At 58.0% G+C, this 18,744-nt stretch overlaps 7 protein-coding genes across 7 annotated transcripts; 3 read left to right on the top strand and 4 right to left on the bottom strand.

The window, feature by feature from the left end:
* Positions 1 to 5: 5 nt before the first annotated feature.
* Positions 6 to 4,322, bottom strand: JCM15063_003660 (uncharacterized protein; the record flags this gene model as incomplete). The annotated part of the gene is made up of 4 exons (XM_076675581.1): positions 6 to 1,460; positions 1,522 to 2,968; positions 3,035 to 3,509; positions 3,581 to 4,322. 4 exons carry the CDS (start codon positions 4,320 to 4,322, stop codon positions 6 to 8), a joined length of 4,119 nt encoding a protein of 1,372 aa, XP_076537665.1.
* A 757-nt stretch (positions 4,323 to 5,079) lies between these two features.
* On the bottom strand, positions 5,080 to 5,733 carry JCM15063_003661 (uncharacterized protein; the record flags this gene model as incomplete). Its single annotated transcript, XM_076675582.1, has 2 exons — positions 5,080 to 5,399; positions 5,469 to 5,733. The coding sequence occupies 2 exons, from the start codon at positions 5,731 to 5,733 to the stop codon at positions 5,080 to 5,082; spliced, it is 585 nt and encodes a 194-aa protein (XP_076537666.1).
* Positions 5,734 to 5,877: 144 nt separating this feature from the next.
* On the top strand, positions 5,878 to 6,672 carry JCM15063_003662 (uncharacterized protein; the record flags this gene model as incomplete). The annotated part of the gene is made up of 3 exons (XM_076675583.1): positions 5,878 to 5,992; positions 6,071 to 6,371; positions 6,459 to 6,672. 3 exons carry the CDS (start codon positions 5,878 to 5,880, stop codon positions 6,670 to 6,672), a joined length of 630 nt encoding a protein of 209 aa, XP_076537667.1.
* Positions 6,673 to 6,781: 109 nt separating this feature from the next.
* On the bottom strand, positions 6,782 to 8,004 carry JCM15063_003663 (undecaprenyl diphosphate synthase family protein; the record flags this gene model as incomplete). The annotated part of the gene is made up of 5 exons (XM_076675584.1): positions 6,782 to 6,961; positions 7,039 to 7,153; positions 7,224 to 7,328; positions 7,392 to 7,508; positions 7,574 to 8,004. 5 exons carry the CDS (start codon positions 8,002 to 8,004, stop codon positions 6,782 to 6,784), a joined length of 948 nt encoding a protein of 315 aa, XP_076537668.1.
* Positions 8,005 to 8,157: 153 nt separating this feature from the next.
* BUD6 (formin-mediated actin nucleation enhancer) lies at positions 8,158 to 11,563 on the top strand (the record flags this gene model as incomplete). Its single annotated transcript, XM_076675585.1, has 3 exons — positions 8,158 to 8,205; positions 8,278 to 10,189; positions 10,260 to 11,563. The coding sequence occupies 3 exons, from the start codon at positions 8,158 to 8,160 to the stop codon at positions 11,561 to 11,563; spliced, it is 3,264 nt and encodes a 1,087-aa protein (XP_076537669.1).
* Positions 11,564 to 11,646: 83 nt separating this feature from the next.
* On the bottom strand, positions 11,647 to 13,530 carry JCM15063_003665 (uncharacterized protein; the record flags this gene model as incomplete). Its single annotated transcript, XM_076675586.1, has 7 exons — positions 11,647 to 11,828; positions 11,907 to 11,962; positions 12,022 to 12,088; positions 12,160 to 12,388; positions 12,460 to 12,815; positions 12,886 to 13,226; positions 13,292 to 13,530. 7 exons carry the CDS (start codon positions 13,528 to 13,530, stop codon positions 11,647 to 11,649), a joined length of 1,470 nt encoding a protein of 489 aa, XP_076537670.1.
* A 665-nt stretch (positions 13,531 to 14,195) lies between these two features.
* Positions 14,196 to 18,582, top strand: JCM15063_003666 (uncharacterized protein; the record flags this gene model as incomplete). The annotated part of the gene is made up of 11 exons (XM_076675587.1): positions 14,196 to 14,992; positions 15,070 to 15,895; positions 15,962 to 16,129; positions 16,199 to 17,108; positions 17,175 to 17,329; positions 17,395 to 17,533; positions 17,599 to 17,679; positions 17,743 to 17,830; positions 17,889 to 18,021; positions 18,093 to 18,270; positions 18,335 to 18,582. 11 exons carry the CDS (start codon positions 14,196 to 14,198, stop codon positions 18,580 to 18,582), a joined length of 3,723 nt encoding a protein of 1,240 aa, XP_076537671.1.
* Positions 18,583 to 18,744: the final 162 nt, after the last annotated feature.

An 18,744-nucleotide genomic window follows, 5' to 3' on the forward strand; every position in this document is an offset into this window, starting at 1 on the left:
GCGTCTCAGTGCAATCGACCAAACGGAAAGTATGGCTCGCTGACCGACAAGATCGACTTCGGGGTTTTGCGAAGCGGATGGTTGTTCAAGGGGCCGACTCGTGCAGGGCTGTCATTCGGTATCAGCTGTTCATGTTCTGACTTGTTCGCTCGATCGCTCGAAGCACCATGCGTGCTATCTGGCGTGCATGAGATCTCGCTTGTGCTTGCCGGATCGTCGAGATCGGTCGATCCCTGGTTTGTCACATCCGCAGCGGCAGTGGGATTGACTCCATCCTTGGGCTGGAAAGCACTTGATGGTGAATCCGGTATCAGCGGCGATTCTGGAACCACCTCGTTCTCTGCTCCAGAGTTGTATGATGGCGCGAGTCTATGGCTCGCCGCATCGATTGAAGGCTGCTTGGGCGATGATTGAGGCTGGACAGCCTTCGTAGGGCTGACGGCAGCTCCGACAAATCTTGCAACGCTCGATGTAAAGGTCCCGACAAGGCGAGAAAAGGTCGATGTGGCTGGTCCCGCAAGGGATGTCACTGCGGGTTCTTGCCCGTTCGGTTCCGGCACATTCTCCAGGGACGAGCGCGGTTCGGGAGACCGTGGGCTCGGAAGAGCAGCGCTCGGCGAGGATGGTATCGGAATAGGCAGTATATGTCCCGGTGCTGCCGGACTAGCCCGTTTCGACGTTGTTGGAGTCGGAACAGGTGGAGGAGGCGGAGGTTGTAGAGACGGGAGCTCAAGAACTACCCCAAGAGCAGATGAACCCTGAGACGAAGTCGCGGGAGGGTGCAGTCTTTCGAATTCGGCTTGTGACCGCTCGATGTCAACTTGCATGGCATCTGGCTTGCTGCTGATTGTTGCCTCATTGCTGTCACTGTGTAGCTTCGCAATGTGCTCACGCTGCTTCTCGGCGGGCAACGGAATCGGGATGAGCGGAGGTGACAGGGGTTTGGGCCCATTTCGGGGGCTATTCCTCGGGGCGAGCCCGCTTGAGCCGATGCGTGGACTTTGTTTCGGCAATACAGCACCCTCAGTAAGGATCTTGGCGGCGATGAGCGGAGACTTTGAGGCGGGAATGATGCCATTTTTGGTTGCGGCGACGATAGTAGCAGCCTTGAGTCGAGCGCCCTGCCTGAATTGCGGACTCTGAGTTGCGTAGAGGAGAGCGAGCGGATGCAAACTCCCACCGCCAGCAGCCGCAGAAGCTTGTCGACGCATCTTGTTCGGGGGTTCCTGCGAGTTCGAGTTTGAACGGTTCCTCTGTACTTGCTGCGGGACTGCCGGGGCAGACGCGGAGTTGGACGAGAGTGAGGGTCGACGAAGATGAGACGAGGCCGTTTTAAGAGCTAGTGGTGGTTCTGAGCTTGAGTTGGCAGAGGTGGGACTGGGCTCGGGACCGGGCTGACTCGTCGGGTAGTGTCCGCTCAACAATGGTTGTTGTATGTCGATTCTTGGCGTTTCAGACGACTACACCGAGGCTCTGAGTCAACAAGGTTCGTTTCTGCGCGTGAAAGGGGGATCTGCACACCTGTTTCGTGGTACCAATGCTGCCCGCTTCTCCCTCGCCCGACTGTTCCACAGCGTGTTCCCTCTTCCGTTTCCGCTCAGAAGGAGCTTCTTCTTTTGAAGTCGCCGCGAATGATCCCTTCTCGGTCTCCGCTTGGTCCGCTAGACTGTGCGCGGTTCCGTCCGTTGCCGGGAGGAGCTTAGCCAAGCCTGCTTGCGTAGGACTTGCTTCCGCCTTTCGCGACTCTGAACCCTCACTCGCCGGTTGCGTGAAGCAGTAGACAGGTTTTACCCCATACCTCGCCGCGCGTTTTCTGGCCTTCGCCGCTGCCACCGGTTCCCTGACTTCGACCATCGTTCCTTCCACCAGTGTCGGTTTGCCCCGGGCGATCGCATCTCTGACTGTCCTTGTCAAGATTCGTTGCTTGCTGACCTCCCGCTCGTCGGCTCCCACGTTCTCTGCGACCAGCTTCTTCTCGAGCTCGACAAGGCCAAGGCCAAGAGACCCATCGAGATCAGTGGCGAATGCGAACGTGCGCTGCTGCTCCCTTGGAGACAATTGTTGCGGAAGTGACAAGCATTTGGGGTAAGGGAGGAACAGGTGCGGAGTCAAGGTAACTCGAGGATGCGAAGTGGGCTTTGCAGAATGTGGAGCGGTGCCGTCCGCGACAGACCTGAGAGCTCCAAGATCTACGCCGAGCGCGGTGCTGGTCAGGCGGAAAGCTGCAGGGTTGCTCGGCAGAGTAGTGGCGAATGCGGATGAAATGTCGACATGCGCCAGGATGGGCGCAGGGGATGGTCCGTGAGCGCAAGACAGTGGAATGTAATCGGCGTATGGCGACGGAGACGGTGGCTGCGCAGGCAGTCTCGCGGAAGAAGAACCTGTCCTCGGGATAGTTGGGACAGAAGGCCGGGACGACGATCGAACCCTGATTTCCCGAGCTTTCGACAAAGCAGCCGCACAGTCTCTCACTGCCACATAGAACTCTTCATCAGCTCTCCTCTCCTCTGGTGGTAGCTTCCTTTTGTAGAAGGGTCTCCGCCGGGGTTGCCCGAGTCGCGTGAAGCCGTACTGAGGCGCCGCCGCTTCGGGCGCCATATCTCCGCCAGAGTCTGGAGCAGGCTCAGGTTGTAGAGGCAGATGAGGAGGAGGAGGAGGAGGAGGAGGAGGAGGCGAAGCTGAGGAGACAGGGGAATGGGGCGAACCTTCTCCCTGAGGGCGTTTTCCGAGGGCCTTCAACGAAGGATTGGCAGGAAGAGGGTGTTTGCGCGGAGCGAATGTTGAAGTCTGAGCAGTTGTCTCGGTTTGGCGCGTAAGCGAGGGAGCAGGAGCTGCGCGTCGAACTTGCACAGAAACAGCCTGTTGCGGGGTCGGGTCCGCGTTCGGTATCGGGGTCCAAGTCGAAGTCGAAGTCGAGGTCATCGGGGTCGAAGTCGAAGTCGAGGTCGAAGTAGTTGCTGCATGCGACCTAGAATAAACCAGAGTAATCGTCAGCGGCCGCTCGTCTGTTGCGATTGTTTATAGCTGATCTCACCTGTTCTCGGCATGGTCGGGAGACAAGAAACCGTCCTTCACCATGAACCATTCGCCTAGCGGCACCTGTGCCATTTCAATGTACCGTACCCAAGCTCGCCTCTCCTCTCCCGTCCATTCCCGCATGAGCTGCAATTGCTCGTCGGTCCTGATCCATTCGATGTAGGCCCCGACGGTGCACTTTCGATACTGCTCGAGGACGAACACGACCTTGGCTCGATCTTCGGCTTTGACTGTGTCGGGCGTCCACAAGAACGCAGCGACCAGAGGTCCGGTAATCGGGAACGTCACGACACGACACCTAAAGGTGAAGTATTGCCAGGTCTGAAAAATCACGAGATAGTCCTTGGCGAGCATGCCGGGCGTGAGCGTCTCTCGCAGATGCGGTTCGAACTGGCGCAACGAGTGGGCGTTTGTGGGCAGCTGCGCGCGGCTCAACAGGATGAGGATCGAGGTTTCGAGACTCTTTTCAACCTCTGCAACAAGGGAGACCATGGTCAACGCGCTGTTGACGGGGAAGCAGGAAGCCCCAAGTACAGCGACTTACTGAAGCCACCCGCCGCGGACAACGAGGCAAGCCCTTGGACGACGTGAATGAGCGACGGTTCCTCCCGAATAGGCTTTCCGGGCGCAATCGCAAACAATGGACCGTAGATCTGAGCATTTGCATTCACGGAAGCGCCCGAGATAAGTTGTGGATTGCGGCGAGGATCCGAGGGGAGAGGCGAAGGGTCGTGTCGTGGTTGAGGCGGCGCTCCGGAGGGAGATGCGACAGATCTCTCCTGCTGCTGAGACGAACGACGATGTTCATACGAGACGCGGCGGTGCTGAGAAGACAGGGGAGGACGAGCGGCAGAGGCGGAGGCGGGATAGTGTGCGGGAGCGGGTATAGAAGCCGAGGAAGTTGAGAACGAGACTGTTGCCGAGCTGGGGACAATTTGGCGAGTCAACGGAGCTCGGGGTTGCTGAGTGCTAGGATGGATCGGAACGGGCTCGAGATGAGCGCTGGTGGATTGAGGCTGTCCAATAAATGTCGCCGTGCCCAAGCGCTCGGTTGGGCGGACTGGAGGAGATGGCACATTGACCGCCTCGACATGCCTCTGCCCAGAGCCGACTGTGACCGCTGCCCCTTGCCCGCCCCGCGTCCCATTCAGCGTAACCAGCGCACGTTGGAGTCGACTGAATGCTGCTTGCTGCTCTCGCGGTCCTCCACTTCTTCCGATGTCATCCGCCTGGATGCTGCCAAGACTGTTCCCATTCGCTGCACCTCCTTGCTCTGTTCCAGGCATGCGGTAGGAGAGCGCCCTGTTGCCCACCCACCCAACTTTTGCGCCCGAAGGTGAAAAAAGTGGGGTTGGCCTGAACTCTCGAATTCGCGTGGGCAGAGGCGAAGTGGGCGAGCTCGAGGCGGGAGAAGAGCGAAGCAACCAGTCAAGGTGTCCGTCCCTTCGGCGTGCTGGAGCCTGAACCTGAACGCTGGCTGTTGTCGCTGTTTTGTTTGTTTGATGAAAAACTGAGCAGGCGCTTTGTGGATTTTCTCTTTTCTTTATCGTAAATTTTCTGGCGATAAGCTCACATATTTTCAGCTTGATCTGTGATCCTGCATTTCAATTCGAAACACTTTGTACGAGAACATCGAGAGACAGACAGAAAGCAAAACGCTTTTTTCTACCAAACGGAACATCCTCGGGATCCGTCAAACTCTTGCCATTGAGCCGCATGACATACTCGGTGCCGACGGGCGCATAGAGAGAGACAGCACAGGTCACAAGTGCTGCGTTTGGATCGACTGTACGAACGACCCGTGGAGCGGAACGTGCCGAAATCTCTGAGGGATCGCCGAAACAAGTTGACAGAGCTGTTCCCGGTGTTTGCACGATACGAGGGACCGTGAGTCGGCGCAGTATCAGCGAAGTAAGAGAGCAGGAGACTCACAATGGCGAAACTTGGCTATACTAAGTTCGAGATTCTCGTCTCGCTCAGCTCCCTTTGCGTCCTGTTGGAGCGAGACGCCGAGTGTTTGAACGACCAAGCATGAGATGGTGGTCAACCTTTGAGTTCCCATCGTCCCAGCGCGACTCGGTTCTGCGATTCTGCCCGGTTCCTGACCGCTGTCAAGCCGTTGTCGGCTAGCTCTGCCAACTTGCCTTCACCGCGTTCCTCTCGGTCGCGCTTGCGCTTCTCGTGTAGTTTGAGGGCTTTGAGCGGGTCTTGTGGATCCCATTCGATCGGCTTTGGAGTGTGAGCGTACAGGCGAGTCGAATTGGCAGTTCCAGAGAGCCAGTGCGGGTAGTGATGGTACGACAAGGAAGAGAGGTTTGTCGTGAGTCGGCGTGAAGATTCGAGCAACTTGAGCGTCGCGGTCACTGTAGACAAGGGAAACTCGAACTGGTCAGCCGTCACGCGCGAGTCTGAAAGCGAGGATCTGGACTCACTTCTTTCTGCGATGTCTCTGAGACCCAGGTCAGGTGTTGGCGTCTTTGCTGCGTTGTCGAGTTCGGCCCTCCATTGTGGGTTGAATGATCTGCGCAGGTTGATCACCTTGGCGCGATCTCCTCTTGCTACAGTCCGGATCCCCCTCAAGAAGTTGCGATAGAGCGCCAACGATCTTGCACTGTGTGTGGTCATCTTGAGCGCATCGAGACAAACCCGAGGCGAGACGAAGTTGATGATCAACTTGCGCTGCGGCACGGGTCTCATCTCTTCAATCGCAAAGCAGCACCTTGTCAGCCTGTTACGAGTTCGAGTGTTCAAGAGGAGCACATCACTACGAGACTCCGTGCAGATTGAATCACCAAACGTGCACACACCGCCCAAAGTGCATCATCCAATATTGGCCCGAGCATGTCCCTCATCCCGGCACAAACGGCTAGGCAGGAAGCCCTGCTCGAATTTGCTGCACTAGGACAACCAAATCACCTACCGCTCGGCATGTACCTCTTTCCGACCGAAGTGTTCCGTCAGCTTCTCTCTCTCCTCTCTTCCTGCGAGTGTCCGTTGCGTCTCAATGCTCAGATCGCTTGTAACCTTCGAGTAGGCTGGTCAGGAGTGCTCTCGATTCACAAAGGGTACTACGCGGGCGCAATCTTGCATTTCACTCTCTCGATTCCTTCGACGTACCCCCACACGATTCCGGTCGTCACGTTCGACTCTTCCATCTTTCACCCCCTCGTCGATCCCGTCTCGGGCAGGATGAGATTGGATTCGAGGTTCCCGACGTGGAGACCACGAGAGGATTTCATCTGGAACGTCCTGCATTTCGTCAAGGCGAGCTTCAAACGGAGAGCACTCGACGAATTGCGTGAAGCCGTTTGCGCGAACCCGGAAGCGTATCGATTGTGAGTAGCACCCACATACACGTTTTCTTCCTCCTCTGCCACGAGTCTGACCTTTGTTTGCGGGCGATGGTGGATCCTGCCTGCCAGGTATCGCGAACAGACGACCCTGTTTGCGAGACTCGCGGCGCAGTCTGCCGCCCTGTCGACGTCTTCGTCCGTACTGTATACCGCACCTCCGTCTCGTACGAGTGATCCGAATCCAACCCCGATCCGGTTCCGCAAGCTCGACGAGGACGAACGCGAGAAGCTCAAAGAGCAAATCGGCAATTTGGCCGAAGCGAAAGTCATCCGACGATCGTAAAGTTGAGTCGGGTTGAAAGCCCCGCCAGTTGGAGCCTTGTGCGATTCATTGTCGCCCGTGATCTTTGTGCTTGTAGCCAGCATACCCATAGTCGTCTCTGATACCATCTTCAGTCTTCCTTGCCTCCCTTGTCGCTGCCGACTGTCCACCGGACCACTTGCTGCGCGAGGTGTTGCACGGCGTCGACGAAAGCTTCCGCCTGGTAGCTGAGGAGAGGAGGCAAGACATCGGCAACTCCAATATCGGGCCAGTTGGGTTCGATAAAGTGTAGCACCGTGTTCTCATTACACTGCGTTCCCTCGATCAATATCATCAGCATCGATCGTGGCAAGATTCTAAGTCCAGAGCAGGAATGACGAAACGGACCTGCCACAAGAGAAAGTCGGACAGCCTGGAAACTCCCGACGTGCGAATGAGAATGTCGACCGGGGGAGAAGCGGCCGTGTACAGGTTCGATGCGATCGATTCTTCCGTAATGTCACTGACAGGAGCAAGAGTGAATCAGCGAACATGTAAATTCGCTCGCAAGGGTCAGGACCGAGAAAGCGCACGAGGGAGAGAAGGTGGGGTCGTGTTCGGTCGCATCGACGGTGCGCTTGACTGCCGTCGCGATCTCTTCCTGAGACGTATAGGGACAGCACAGATTGAGAATTCCTCTACGAATAAGGGTCAAGATCAGGTCAAAATTCGCCGGCAGCGAGGGAGGGAACTCGTCGGACTTGGTGTTGTGGGCAGTCATCGCCTCGGCTTGCGCGCACGACTGTTGCACGTCCGGGGGCAAGAGGTCTCGCCGGCCCAAGACGCGAATCTGCACGCCGTATTGCTGCAACAACGCGCTGGAAAGGGCAAAGAGCGGTTCAGTATTGCATCGGTTACGAGTCGCGCTCGTCGGGCGACTGACCCGTGCTGACAGATTTCGACGAGGCGCTTGCGGGCCATCTCCATGAGAGTGTCGACCTCGTGCGGGTCGCGGTTAAAGTTCTCGATCGAGAAGGCGTACACGGTGACATGCGGGATGTCGAGTTTGAGCAAGAAGCTGAGGACCCGCTTGAGCGCGTCGAAGCCTTCCTCGTGGCCGACGCGGACGGGCAGCGAGCGCAAGCGGGCCGAGCGCCGGTTGCCGTCCATGATGAACGCGACATGCTTTGGGAGCGGAGCGAGGCGGAGGGCGCGGACCAAGAGACTGCGCAGGTACGGGTGCACGCTCGACGGGATCCACGACAGGAGCGACGCGAGCATGTCTCTAACGCTACAAGCTTCGACTCCTGCGCGGAAGCTCGAAAGGAGGAGGAACCGGTGGGATCGAGTCCGGAGATGAGGGGCATGGACCATGAATCAACACAGTGAATCACTCTCCTCTCGACCGCACACACACTCGCAATGCGCGTTTGAGCGACCAAATCACCTCAGGAGCTGTACAACACTCGACGTGAACCGCGCACACGCTCAGGCAACCACAGGCGCACCCTCAGAGGCCTCACCGCCATGTCGTCAACCACTGCCGCATCCGGTACCCGCCCATCCGGCACCCGCGTGAGTTCGAGTCTTTCACTGGTACATCGAGACGCACTCGAGACTGATACGATTCCTGCCTCGCCTCGCCAGACTCGGACGGGTGGGGCGTCGACGTCGAATCTCGAGTCGACCATCACTCGGCTCCTCGTGTGCACCAAGTCGCTCCTCGAAGGGCTCGCGAAATGGTCCCGCGGCGAGGTCAACGAGGAGGAGATCTCGGCCATCTATGTCAAGCTCGGCAACGACTTCAACGTCGCCTGTGCCGTCTTCGCACGCGAGAACATCTCGATGAACGAGCTCCTCTCCGTGCCGTCCGACCTGCGCGTGTGCCTCGAGACGTGCCTCTCGGACACGCCGTCGCAGGCGACTCTCGAGCGCCACCTCCCGCAAGTCCGACAGATCATCATTGGGCTCTTGCACGGCTTGCGCGAGAAGCAGAGGCTGTACCGAGACGGCGTTGCCGCCCGTCGCGCGAAGGAAGCCACTGACCGCACGTCCGACTCTTTGACCGGATCAACCGCGGCCGCGAACTTGACTGGACCGATATCGACAGGCCAACCATTGACGCCTACGAGCGCTGGACGGTCCAAAGAGGATCTGCGCAGGTTCGTTAATCAGGCGCAACAGGCGGTTCCCGCCGCTACCGCAGCGGTCACTGCTCCCCCAGACGCTGCCCGGCCACGGCACGTCGGGGAGCGCAGGGTCGCAAGCGAAGACGCTTCGTCCACAGTGCCAAGACCTCCCTCGAATATCGGCTCAACTCGCTCGCTCGGCTCGAGGGGCGGATCCCTGCGCGATTCGTCCCGCTCGTCACGCGCGACCCTTGACAGCACGGACGGAGTCTTTGTCACCGCTCCCCCAACCGGTCCCTCCCCGCCTCCGCTCGCGAGCCTCCCGCCGTTGCCGCGAACTGCGTCTGATGCATCGATCACATCTGTCGCTGGCTCTAGCCGCTCAACAGCGCAAGCAGACACAGAACGGATCTCGCACCGGCGTAGATCCCCACCGCCCCCTCCGCCAGACAACGAGCCCATCCCGCGTACGCCGACGCTCGAACAGTTTCCGTCGCCTTTCAGCCTCCAACAGGCTTCAGTTCTCGCCTCGCGACCGATTCCAACGATCATGGCTCGGCCGCCCTCGGTCGCTGATCAGCAGCCGAATGCCGAGCCACAGCAACAAGTCACGGTCGCTTCCCTCGAAGCCCTCAAAGCGTCGGACAACCTGTCCCGCAGGGCGAGCAAGCGATACTCGGCTTACGCGATTCAGAAGATGACGAGTCCAAGTGGAGGGAACGGGTCGAGTCCGGGAGAAGGACCGCTGTCTTCGCCAATCTCGAGGGCGAGTTCGAGTCGGAGTCGCACCGACCTCGCGCGGGTCGCCGAGCTGAACGGGGATTCGACGAGAAGAAGAGCGGACAAGGTCGAGCACAGACCCCATCGAAGCATTGGTGGAGGATCGAACGGACCTCTGCCACCGCTTCCAGCGATCCCACGCTCATTCTCCTCGCAAGCGGAGCTGTCGTCTCGGGGGACGCACTCGCCAATACGCGAAGAGGACGAGCTTGGAACCTCTCCAGCTGCTTCCCCCGCCTTGTCGACTGCGACTGCGACTGGACCTCCGAGCTTCCCGCCGCCACCCCTCCCTCGCACGGCGTCGACAAGTTCGATACCTCCCTCCGAATCTTCGTTCATAACACGCAACCCGCCAGCGCAGACAGACTCGATCATCTCGACCTCGTCGACTGTCACTTCCCGCGCGCAGTCGCCTTCGTTCCCGTGCTCGATCTTCCTGCAAATCGGACGAGATGTGAAAAAGGCACGCTTGACGGAACCTCCGACGATCCAGTCTTTGAGACAAGTCTTTGTCGAGCGATTTCAATACAACCCGGGGATCTCCGGATGGCCCGAGATCTACTTGAGGGACCCGGAGGCGGGCGTCAGCTACGAACTCGAGGACATGGACGAAGTTTTACCGGGTAGCGTGCTTAGTCTCAATATTGACAGTGAGAACCTTCTTTCGCTTCACTCCCGAAGCGAGAATCGTCCGCTCACTATGAGGTTCCAAAATCATAGCGGTTGAACAGGTCAAGCAACATATCGATCAGGGAATGACGTCGCTCGCGCAAGACATCAAAGAGCTGCGTTCGCACGTCTTCTCGATGCGACGACTGTCTGTCTCGGCTGCGAGTCTCTCGAACCCCGGTGGCAACAACAACCCTGCATTGCTTTCACCTGAACCGCCTGTCGGTGCCTCACCCTCACTCCGACCTAGTCCTTCCGAAGCTCAATTCCGAGATGCAGCACAGAGAGTCTTGCGCATGAAGCGACTTGGATCAGTGACAAGCCTCGCTCCAGACGAGATTGACAAAACAGGCACCCACGACAAGTCAGCGGAACAGGAGGAGGACGAGAAGGAATCTGCTGTTGCGACTCCGACGACTCCGTCAACACCGACTCAATCGACTACCGAGGTTGTCTCAACGCTCAAATCGCAGCATGCCGAAGTGCAGAACCTGCGCCGAGAGATTGGAGTTCTGCGACAGGTCTACGTCGACTTTACCTCCCAAACGAAGGAGATGTTCTCGGCCGCTCGAATTCAAAACAGCCGAGTCCATCATCTCGCTTCGACCAAACTCTCAAGCGATCGAGCGTTCGTCGAAGCCGGTACGGCCAAACTCGAATCCGACTCGACCAACTTGGTCGTCAAAGTCGACGAATTGCAAGACACGGTCGAACAGTTGCGCGAGGACACGGTCAAAGGGGTTCGACCTCGACCTCAACAACTGAACGAGATGGCGACTCAGTTGCGCAAAGCGACCGACACTCGCGAACACCTCGTCAAATGGTTGAAAGAAGTCAAACCCTCGTGGTCTCAGAAATGGAGTGAAGAGTTGAGCAAGATCTTGGGAGAACAGAAAGCGGTCGAAACGCAAGAAACTCTACTCAATGAACTCAGTGACGATCTCGACGATGTCGCAGGCGTGTTCACCAAGATTCAAGCGGTCGCGAAAACTCTCAAACCCGGTACACCTTCGACAGGGACTTTGACGAGTCCGATCGGACCTGGAGTCCTCCTCAACGCGGGAGGTGCTCGAACCTTGAGAGATTTTGGGGGAGGAGATTCTCAAGAAGGACTCTCGACCGTGTTGCTCGAGGTGAAAGCGTTGCAACCTGATCCAGCGAAACGACTCGAAGCGATCGCGAAAGCCGAACGACAACGCGAGCTCGCGCTTCAGAACAAGACGGACGAGTTTGCCGACGAGTTAGGAGAATTTGTCGGAATGGGCAAACTCAAGAAGAGTGGTGGGATCGAGGAAACGGAACGGCTGAGACAGGCCAAGAGTGAGGCGACTCTCAAAGCCATGTTCAGTGGCTAGAGACGAAACACAGCTGGTCGTGAATGCAACATTGATGATTTATGACAACAACCCGCCCGATATAATTCTGTACATGCTGATTTCTATGCGATTCTCGAAGCCCGTTCAATCTCTGCACGCTCTTGCTGCATCTGCAATTCGTGAGCGCTTGCAGGGCGACTGGGTCTTGGCGTCCCGGCCTTCTTCTCGACATACTCTTTCGGGAGGTTCGCGAGACAGGGCGCCGCGAACAATGTACCCCGGAAGAACCCGATCGCGGTAGGGACTTGATAGAGAAAAAAGCGTCAAATGTCAGTGTCCGCTGCGAAGGGTCCGCTGACGCGGATAAGCAGCGGCAACGCACCAAAGACGAAAACCCAGAGAATGAACACGACCGCAGTCAAGATTGTCGAGACGACTCTGATGACAGAAGATTTCAGGATCAGTTCAGATCACGACCCTTGTCGGTGTAAGCTCACTTGAAAAAGAGAGAATTGAGAGTGTCGGCGAGGCCGAACGTCAACAAGCAGAGTGAACCGATCGGAACTGAGTTGCAGCGGCAGCAGCGTAAGAAGGTCGGCTCTCGGAGCTACTGCCACAGAGTAAGGAAGACGTACAGGTGAAGCTCCAGAATCCCATGTTGAAGAGTGGCAGCGACGAGGTTTCTCGACTACCTGCTGTGAACTGCACGCCGACCGACACGAACGCGAGGAACAGGAACCACAATCCGAGACCCCACAGGAACAGGCCTCCTACGAGTCCGACCCCGTACAGCGGCATTCCGAGTTGTGCGAGTTGCGGCCGTTGCTCGGCGATGTGAGGGAACAGCAAAGATGCAACTTTGCCCTGTTGGGCACGAACGAATGAACAATCAGCGGAAGACAGACATGCGGAACAGGGAGCGAGCTACAGCGTACCGCTTCGAGAAGGGCGTAACCACCTTGACCGACTGCGCCGACCGGCAACAGAGCCGACACGACGACTTCTTTCGGTGGGAGCTTGTGCAGGAGCAATCGTTGCAGATACAGGGTCATGATGGCACACGCTGTGCACAATGCGACGCCGAGGATCACGTAGGACGTGACAAGCACGACAAAGGCGTACGGGTACCGCTGTTCGAGTAGGAGCAGCTTGCACAGCGAGGTGCCGGTCGCAGCGACGGTCGAGGGTGGCACGAGCGGGAGCAGCCATGCTGCCGTGAAGGTCTCTGCCGACACACGGTGCACGGTAAAGATGGCGCATGGAACTCCGAAGCTCGTCAGAATCGACAGTGCTGTGTGCGCATGGACCCATGCGTCAGTGGCGGTCTCGAGCACTAAGCGGTATCCTCGCGCGGCACGTACCGAGGGCGATCCACCACAGGACAAGCGCCGTGTCGAGAGTCTTGAGACCGTACTCGTAGCCAGTGAGTGCGATGCCGCTGACGATGGTGACAAAGCCCATCGGGATGCACCCGAGGAAGAGCGAATGTGTCTCGTGGCGCAGCATGACGTGAAAGATCTTGGGGTAGATCGTGTAGCGCATGATGGTGAGGAACGAGAACACGGCAAACAGGAGCATGGCGAGGACGAGCCAGGCGGCGCCGAGCTTACGGAAGACGGCATGCGAAGACTCCCACGGCAGGTTGAAGAAGAGGGAATTGACGATGCCGGTCCCCATGACGACCGAGAACCACGAGGACGTGCTAGGTACGAGGTACGAGGTGAGCGACTGTGGCACGACAACAAGGCGCGAGGACAACCGACGAACAAGCGAATCGCTCGCAAGCGCAGCCCTCTCACTTTGTCGGCAAAGAGAGGGTGCTTTGCCCTCCACGTACTGATCCTGCCCGTCAGCTCGGCGCCCCCGACCTGGGTCGCATCGGCGTCCGAGGGCGTCGGCGAGAGCGAGTGCACGAGAGCGGCTTCGGGTGGGGAGAGCGGCTGCACAGACGACGCGGATTCCTGTCGGTGGAGCGTCGGCAGCTCGGCAGCGAGCGTGGCCGACATGGGTCGCAATATCCGGAAGAAAGTGAGTGAGCGAGATAGAGAGAGAGACAGAATTCACGTCGCGCGCAATATCGCCGTCGGAGAAGATTGTTGGCCGCAGCTACCGTCCCCTCTAACCGCCGTCGACTCTCGCCGCACGACAGGCACCCGCTCTCGCGAGGAGACCACTCGGCGAATCGAAGGGGCCATCTGCGACAGCGCGAGAGCCTCCTCGAGCGACTTCGGACAGGACGCAGCTGTCCCACATCATCTCGGGCCGTCCACACACGACCTCCCAGGCTCCCACACTGCAGTCCAGACGCGACTACCCGGCAGAGACTCGGTCTTGTTACCCAGCGCGTGAGTTGTCCCGGCTTGACGCACGCGTCCGGAGATCCGGCGAGAGGCGCGCCCGTCGTCGACTGGCTCCGCGTCGGACAGTGCTCTCGATCAACTTCGCGACGCTTAACACAAGCCAGTGCGAGGACGTATCAGATCCTGGCAGATGCGCTCGTTCCACCTTCGCTGACGCAGCTCTCGTATCGCCCGCCGCGACAGCCCGCTCGCGCCAGCACACTCGTTCAACCAGAAGAATACTTTCGACCCGACCTGAAGCGAAGGTTTGACCGCGGGAATACACGACACGCTTGCTACCCGCAACATCGGCGCATCGCGCTTGCACGCACATGGCTGCGCCCCGTTCGGACCTCGATCTCTCGCCGCTAAGCCTCACAGACTGGCTTGCCGAGCATGCGAACGATTCGCAACGCGCCCTGTCGAGCCTGATTGCCCGTCACAACCGCCTCCTGCACGATGTCGCCGTCTTGCGACAAGAGAAAGACGCCGCTTTGCGAGAATCTCAGCGCGCCGCGCTCGAGAATCAGCAGCTGTGGAGAAACCTCAAGGTGACGAGCCCGCGACCGACCACCCAGCGTCAGAACAGCGAGGGCAGCTCCGGTGCTGGACACAACGCTGCGACGCAGCGCGACCGTGATCGAGAGACTGCGCGAGGGTTGGGCATCGGGACTTTGCCAGAACGCGCGAGCTCGACCTCGCTGCGCAAAGTGAGTGGCGGCAGCTCGAACGAATCGACGGCCCGATACGACCTTCCACCGCCTCTGCCCACGTTCAGCTCGTCGCCCCGGGTCGACTCGTACGGCGTCGACCCCCGCCTCGCTTCGACCACGGCGCAATCGAGTGCCTCGCTGCGAACGAAAGCGGCCACTCCACCGCCAGCTGGTTCGCCGCGTCTGAACGACCCGATCGCTCCGTCCAATCTCCGGAAAGCAAGCTCGCTCGACCTCGGGCGGTCTCCAACGGCTCAGTCAGACGACGCGTTTGCAGAAACTACGAGCAGATCAGATCTCGCGAACGGGATGCCTCGGACGCCACCATCGAACAATAGTCGGCCGAGCAGCCGCGACTCGAGTCCAAGGTTGCCGACTTCCGCAAGTATGCCTTCGATGGCGCTCAACGAGCGAGGGTGAGTCTTACGACAACGGACCGGGAAGGCATCTGAGACCTCGACCTGAGCTGACGGCTCGCTTTGCCCCCTGCCAGTCGATTCCTGCCCTCGATCACCCCGGTTTCGCCTCTGATGCACGAAATTTCTGAGAACAGCGTCTCGCCGACAGCGCGTGAAAACTCTATATCGTCGTCGGAAGCACTCCAGCAGCAGCTGCAACTGCCCAACGGCCCACAGAGTCAGCTGAACGCTCGGATCCGCGACCGCACGTTCTCTAATCAATCCGGTTCTTCGACTCTCGCCAGCGCATTCGAAGACCGGATATACCCGAGTCGCACAGCCTCCATGAACCCGCTGCCTTCGACTTCCTCATCGTACTCGCTCGCGACCCTGAGTGACTCGCCCAGCGTGCCACGTGAACGGCGGCAAGACCCGCTCGATACCCGCTCTTCTGTTCGTGCACAGCATCATAACGCTGCCGAGAGTGACATATCGAGTGCATCGGCACCTCCCACGCGTCGAGGAGGCGGGCCGCTGTCTCCACCGAGCTCGAACTTAACTTCAACAGGGTCGAGTTCTTCGCCTTCGTTCGCAACGTCGGGACTCGCTAGTCGACCGATCCTCAATCCTTCTTATCTTCCTTTCGCGAGAGTTCGTGTGTGCGCGAGCACGATCAAGCTGAACGATCGGAACAAGGAAACCATTTCGTTCACGATTGAGATCACGCTCACGTTCCCGGCTTCGCCGTCGAGTCTCGAAACCCAAGCCAGCTGGAGGGTAGAGAAATCCTTCTCAGAAATCCTCGTGCTCGATGCTGCAGTCAAGGCGAAATCCAACCGCCAAGAACGTAGCGCAATGGTCCCGTTGCCGGATAAAAGTCTCTTCAAGGATCATGCACCGCACAGGAGTGATCAACGTAAAGTAGGCAGCAACGTATCCCTTGTACTTCATTGGGTCAGGAAGCTGATCGTTCTTTCCGCACGTTAGGCGGTTCTCGAACGTTATTTCCAGACGCTGATATCAATCTCGCTCAGAGATCGAACGGCTATCTGCAACTTTTTCAACACCGACATCGCGAACGAGCCCAATGCAACCACGAACGGGGCGATGGAGGGTTACCTCACGAAGCGAGGGCGCAATTTCGGTGGCTGGCAGGTCCGTCTTCTATCCCTTCTATAGCAACTGTAATTTGGCTTCGAGAGACTAACACGGTGATGAGAGAAGGGATGGCAGACTCGATTTTACGTGCTCACGCCGGGCTCTTGCCTATCGTACTTTGAATCGCCGAACGGCAACAAGCTTGGCGAGATCCCGCTACAAGGTGCTGCGATAGGTCGACAATCCTCGTCTCGCGCAGCCGCAGATGGCACGATCGGAGAAGATGCCTATCTGCATGCTTTCTTGATCCGAACTCAGAACGAGAAGGAGAAGGAAGAGGATCATATCCTGTGTGCGGAGAGTGATGAGATGAGGGACAGGTGGGTGAATGCGTTGACGACAGTACAGACGCGCACAAATCACAGCCAGGCACCGTCGCCAAACCCGGCAGCTGGAGCCATGAGAACTGTCAATAATCGAGAACGGACAACCTCGAATTCGATCTCGTCCGGGCCGCTACCGCCTCCAACTGTTATCGCCACTTCGGATTCTGATCCATCGTCCCTCTCGAATCGAGATCGCAGACGATCCGGTTCTGGCCCCGCCATGTCGTCGATGCTGCCAGAGCAGGACCCTCGGGGATTGTCCGCTCGACTTGCCGGCGATCTCCCACCGTCTGTATCGCTACCCGCCAATCTCGATAGCGTCGCTCGTTCCAGCGGTTCGCTCGACTCTGTTTCTCAACCGCTCAATACGAAACGGCCGAACGATCCTGATGCGACATCCTTCGTAACGACACCGCTGTCGAACAAGCTGCAACCTCCCTCAAGTCGACGGAATATCGCTGCGGAGCGTCCTCATTCTCCCGATGGCAGGCGGGCAGAGGCTGTTAGCCAGCCTGGCTCGACCTCGAAATACTCTGCCAGCGATGTCTCGGGCCCTATGAATGCCGTTCCACTACCAAGCGGTTACGAGTTCAAGAAGTCGGAGCGACAGAAGAAAACCAAATCGAGTTTCTGGAACTTCTCCGCGCGTGGTACGTGACTCTTCGCCCTCGCTTGTTGCAATTTCGCGATCTGACATTAACGTTCGTGTGCGCCAGGCTCGAACGACAAGAATTCCCTCTCGCAACCGCAAGCTCCATCACGGCCTGTGTTTGGCGTTCCCTTGCGAGAAGCCGTCGCGATCTCCCGGATCCGCCCTGGACTTGAGCTGCCGGCGGTCGTCTACCGATGTGTCGAATACCTTGAAGCCAAGGTGCGCCTGCTTTGCATGATGAGTCCGCTCGGCGACCGTCACTTGACGCTTCTCCTCTCTACCAGAATGCTGAACACGAGGAGGGCATCTTCCGTCTCTCTGGTTCGGCAAACGTCATTCGAGTCTTGAAGGATCGCTTCAATGCGGAGGGCGACGTCAACCTTGTCCAAAGCAACGAATATTACGACCCGCACGCGATCGCTGGCGAGTCTCTTTGCGAAACTCCGGTCGCGTCTACGGAGAGCTGACCGAATTTTCATGGTACACAGGCCTGTTGAAGCAGTACCTTCGAGAATTGCCGGTCCATCTCCTCACGCGCGAATTGCATCCCGAATTTCTGCGTGTGATTGGTGAGTCGATCGACACGCCTCTTCGTTCTGCGTGATGGTTCTAATGACCAATGAAACCGGCAGATCTTCGGGCTCGCAAAGATCGTGTCAACGCCCTTGGTCAACTCGTGGCTCGTCTCCCGATCGAAGAATATACGCTCTTCCGCTTCTTGTACGTCAATTCTTGTCGCTAATACGTAGGTATTCACTGACCATTCGCTCTCTTGCAGCTTCGCGCATTTGTGTGTGATTGCGCAGAACGCCGAGACGAGCAAGATGAACTTGCGTAACCTCGGCATCGTCTTTTCGCCAACTCTCGCCATTCCTGCGCCTCTCTTTGCGCTGTTCCTGCTCGAATTCGATGTGAGTTTTTCCGCTCGTAAACATCCTCCTTGTAACTTGTAAGAGCTGACATTAGCGATGCGATATGTCAGCTTGTTTTCGCGGTCGAAAAGGAGACCGGCAATGCCAAGCCAATCATGGTCGACGATGAAGCTCCGACAGATGGAGAGGCGGATGGCGCGGACAGTCGAAGGCCGAACCGGAACTCGCAACTATATCAAGCCTCGAACGCCGACAAATTGATGGAAACCGAGCTCACCAAACTACGAGGTGTGCTCATTCTCGCCGCAAATCGTGTTATTCTGCAAGCTGACGAGCGATTGCGAGATCACAGAAACGGAGGAGATTGAAGACGATACTGTTGCAGACGCCGTCGAAGATGCCGAGAATGATCTCTCCGACAGAACGGTCGGATACGGTCCGGGTGCTTACGACACCACACAGTACTACTCGACATATGCCCCAACCTCGAACGAACCTGGACTTGCCGTCGCACAGCCGAGAAGTCCAGGCCTCCATGCGTCCCCTCGGCCCGGCGCAATTTTCGAAACTTCGGCAACGCCCATCACGCCGACTCGCTAGCGGATCCACATTCGCCGCTCTGCATAGTGCTCGTGTGCCTCTTCGGCTGAAACCACAACGTTCGGACCTCGAGCGAACCTGATACCCTGTCGAACCCAGACTAACCTGCCCTCGGTTACGCACGACCCGCTTTCCCTCATACTCTCCAGTTCCTCAATCTCT

Source organism: Sporobolomyces koalae, assembly GCF_050403365.1.
Source record: "Sporobolomyces koalae JCM15063 DNA, S_koalae_JCM15063T_v1_ctg1, whole genome shotgun sequence".
NCBI lineage: Eukaryota > Fungi > Basidiomycota > Microbotryomycetes > Sporidiobolales > Sporidiobolaceae > Sporobolomyces > Sporobolomyces koalae.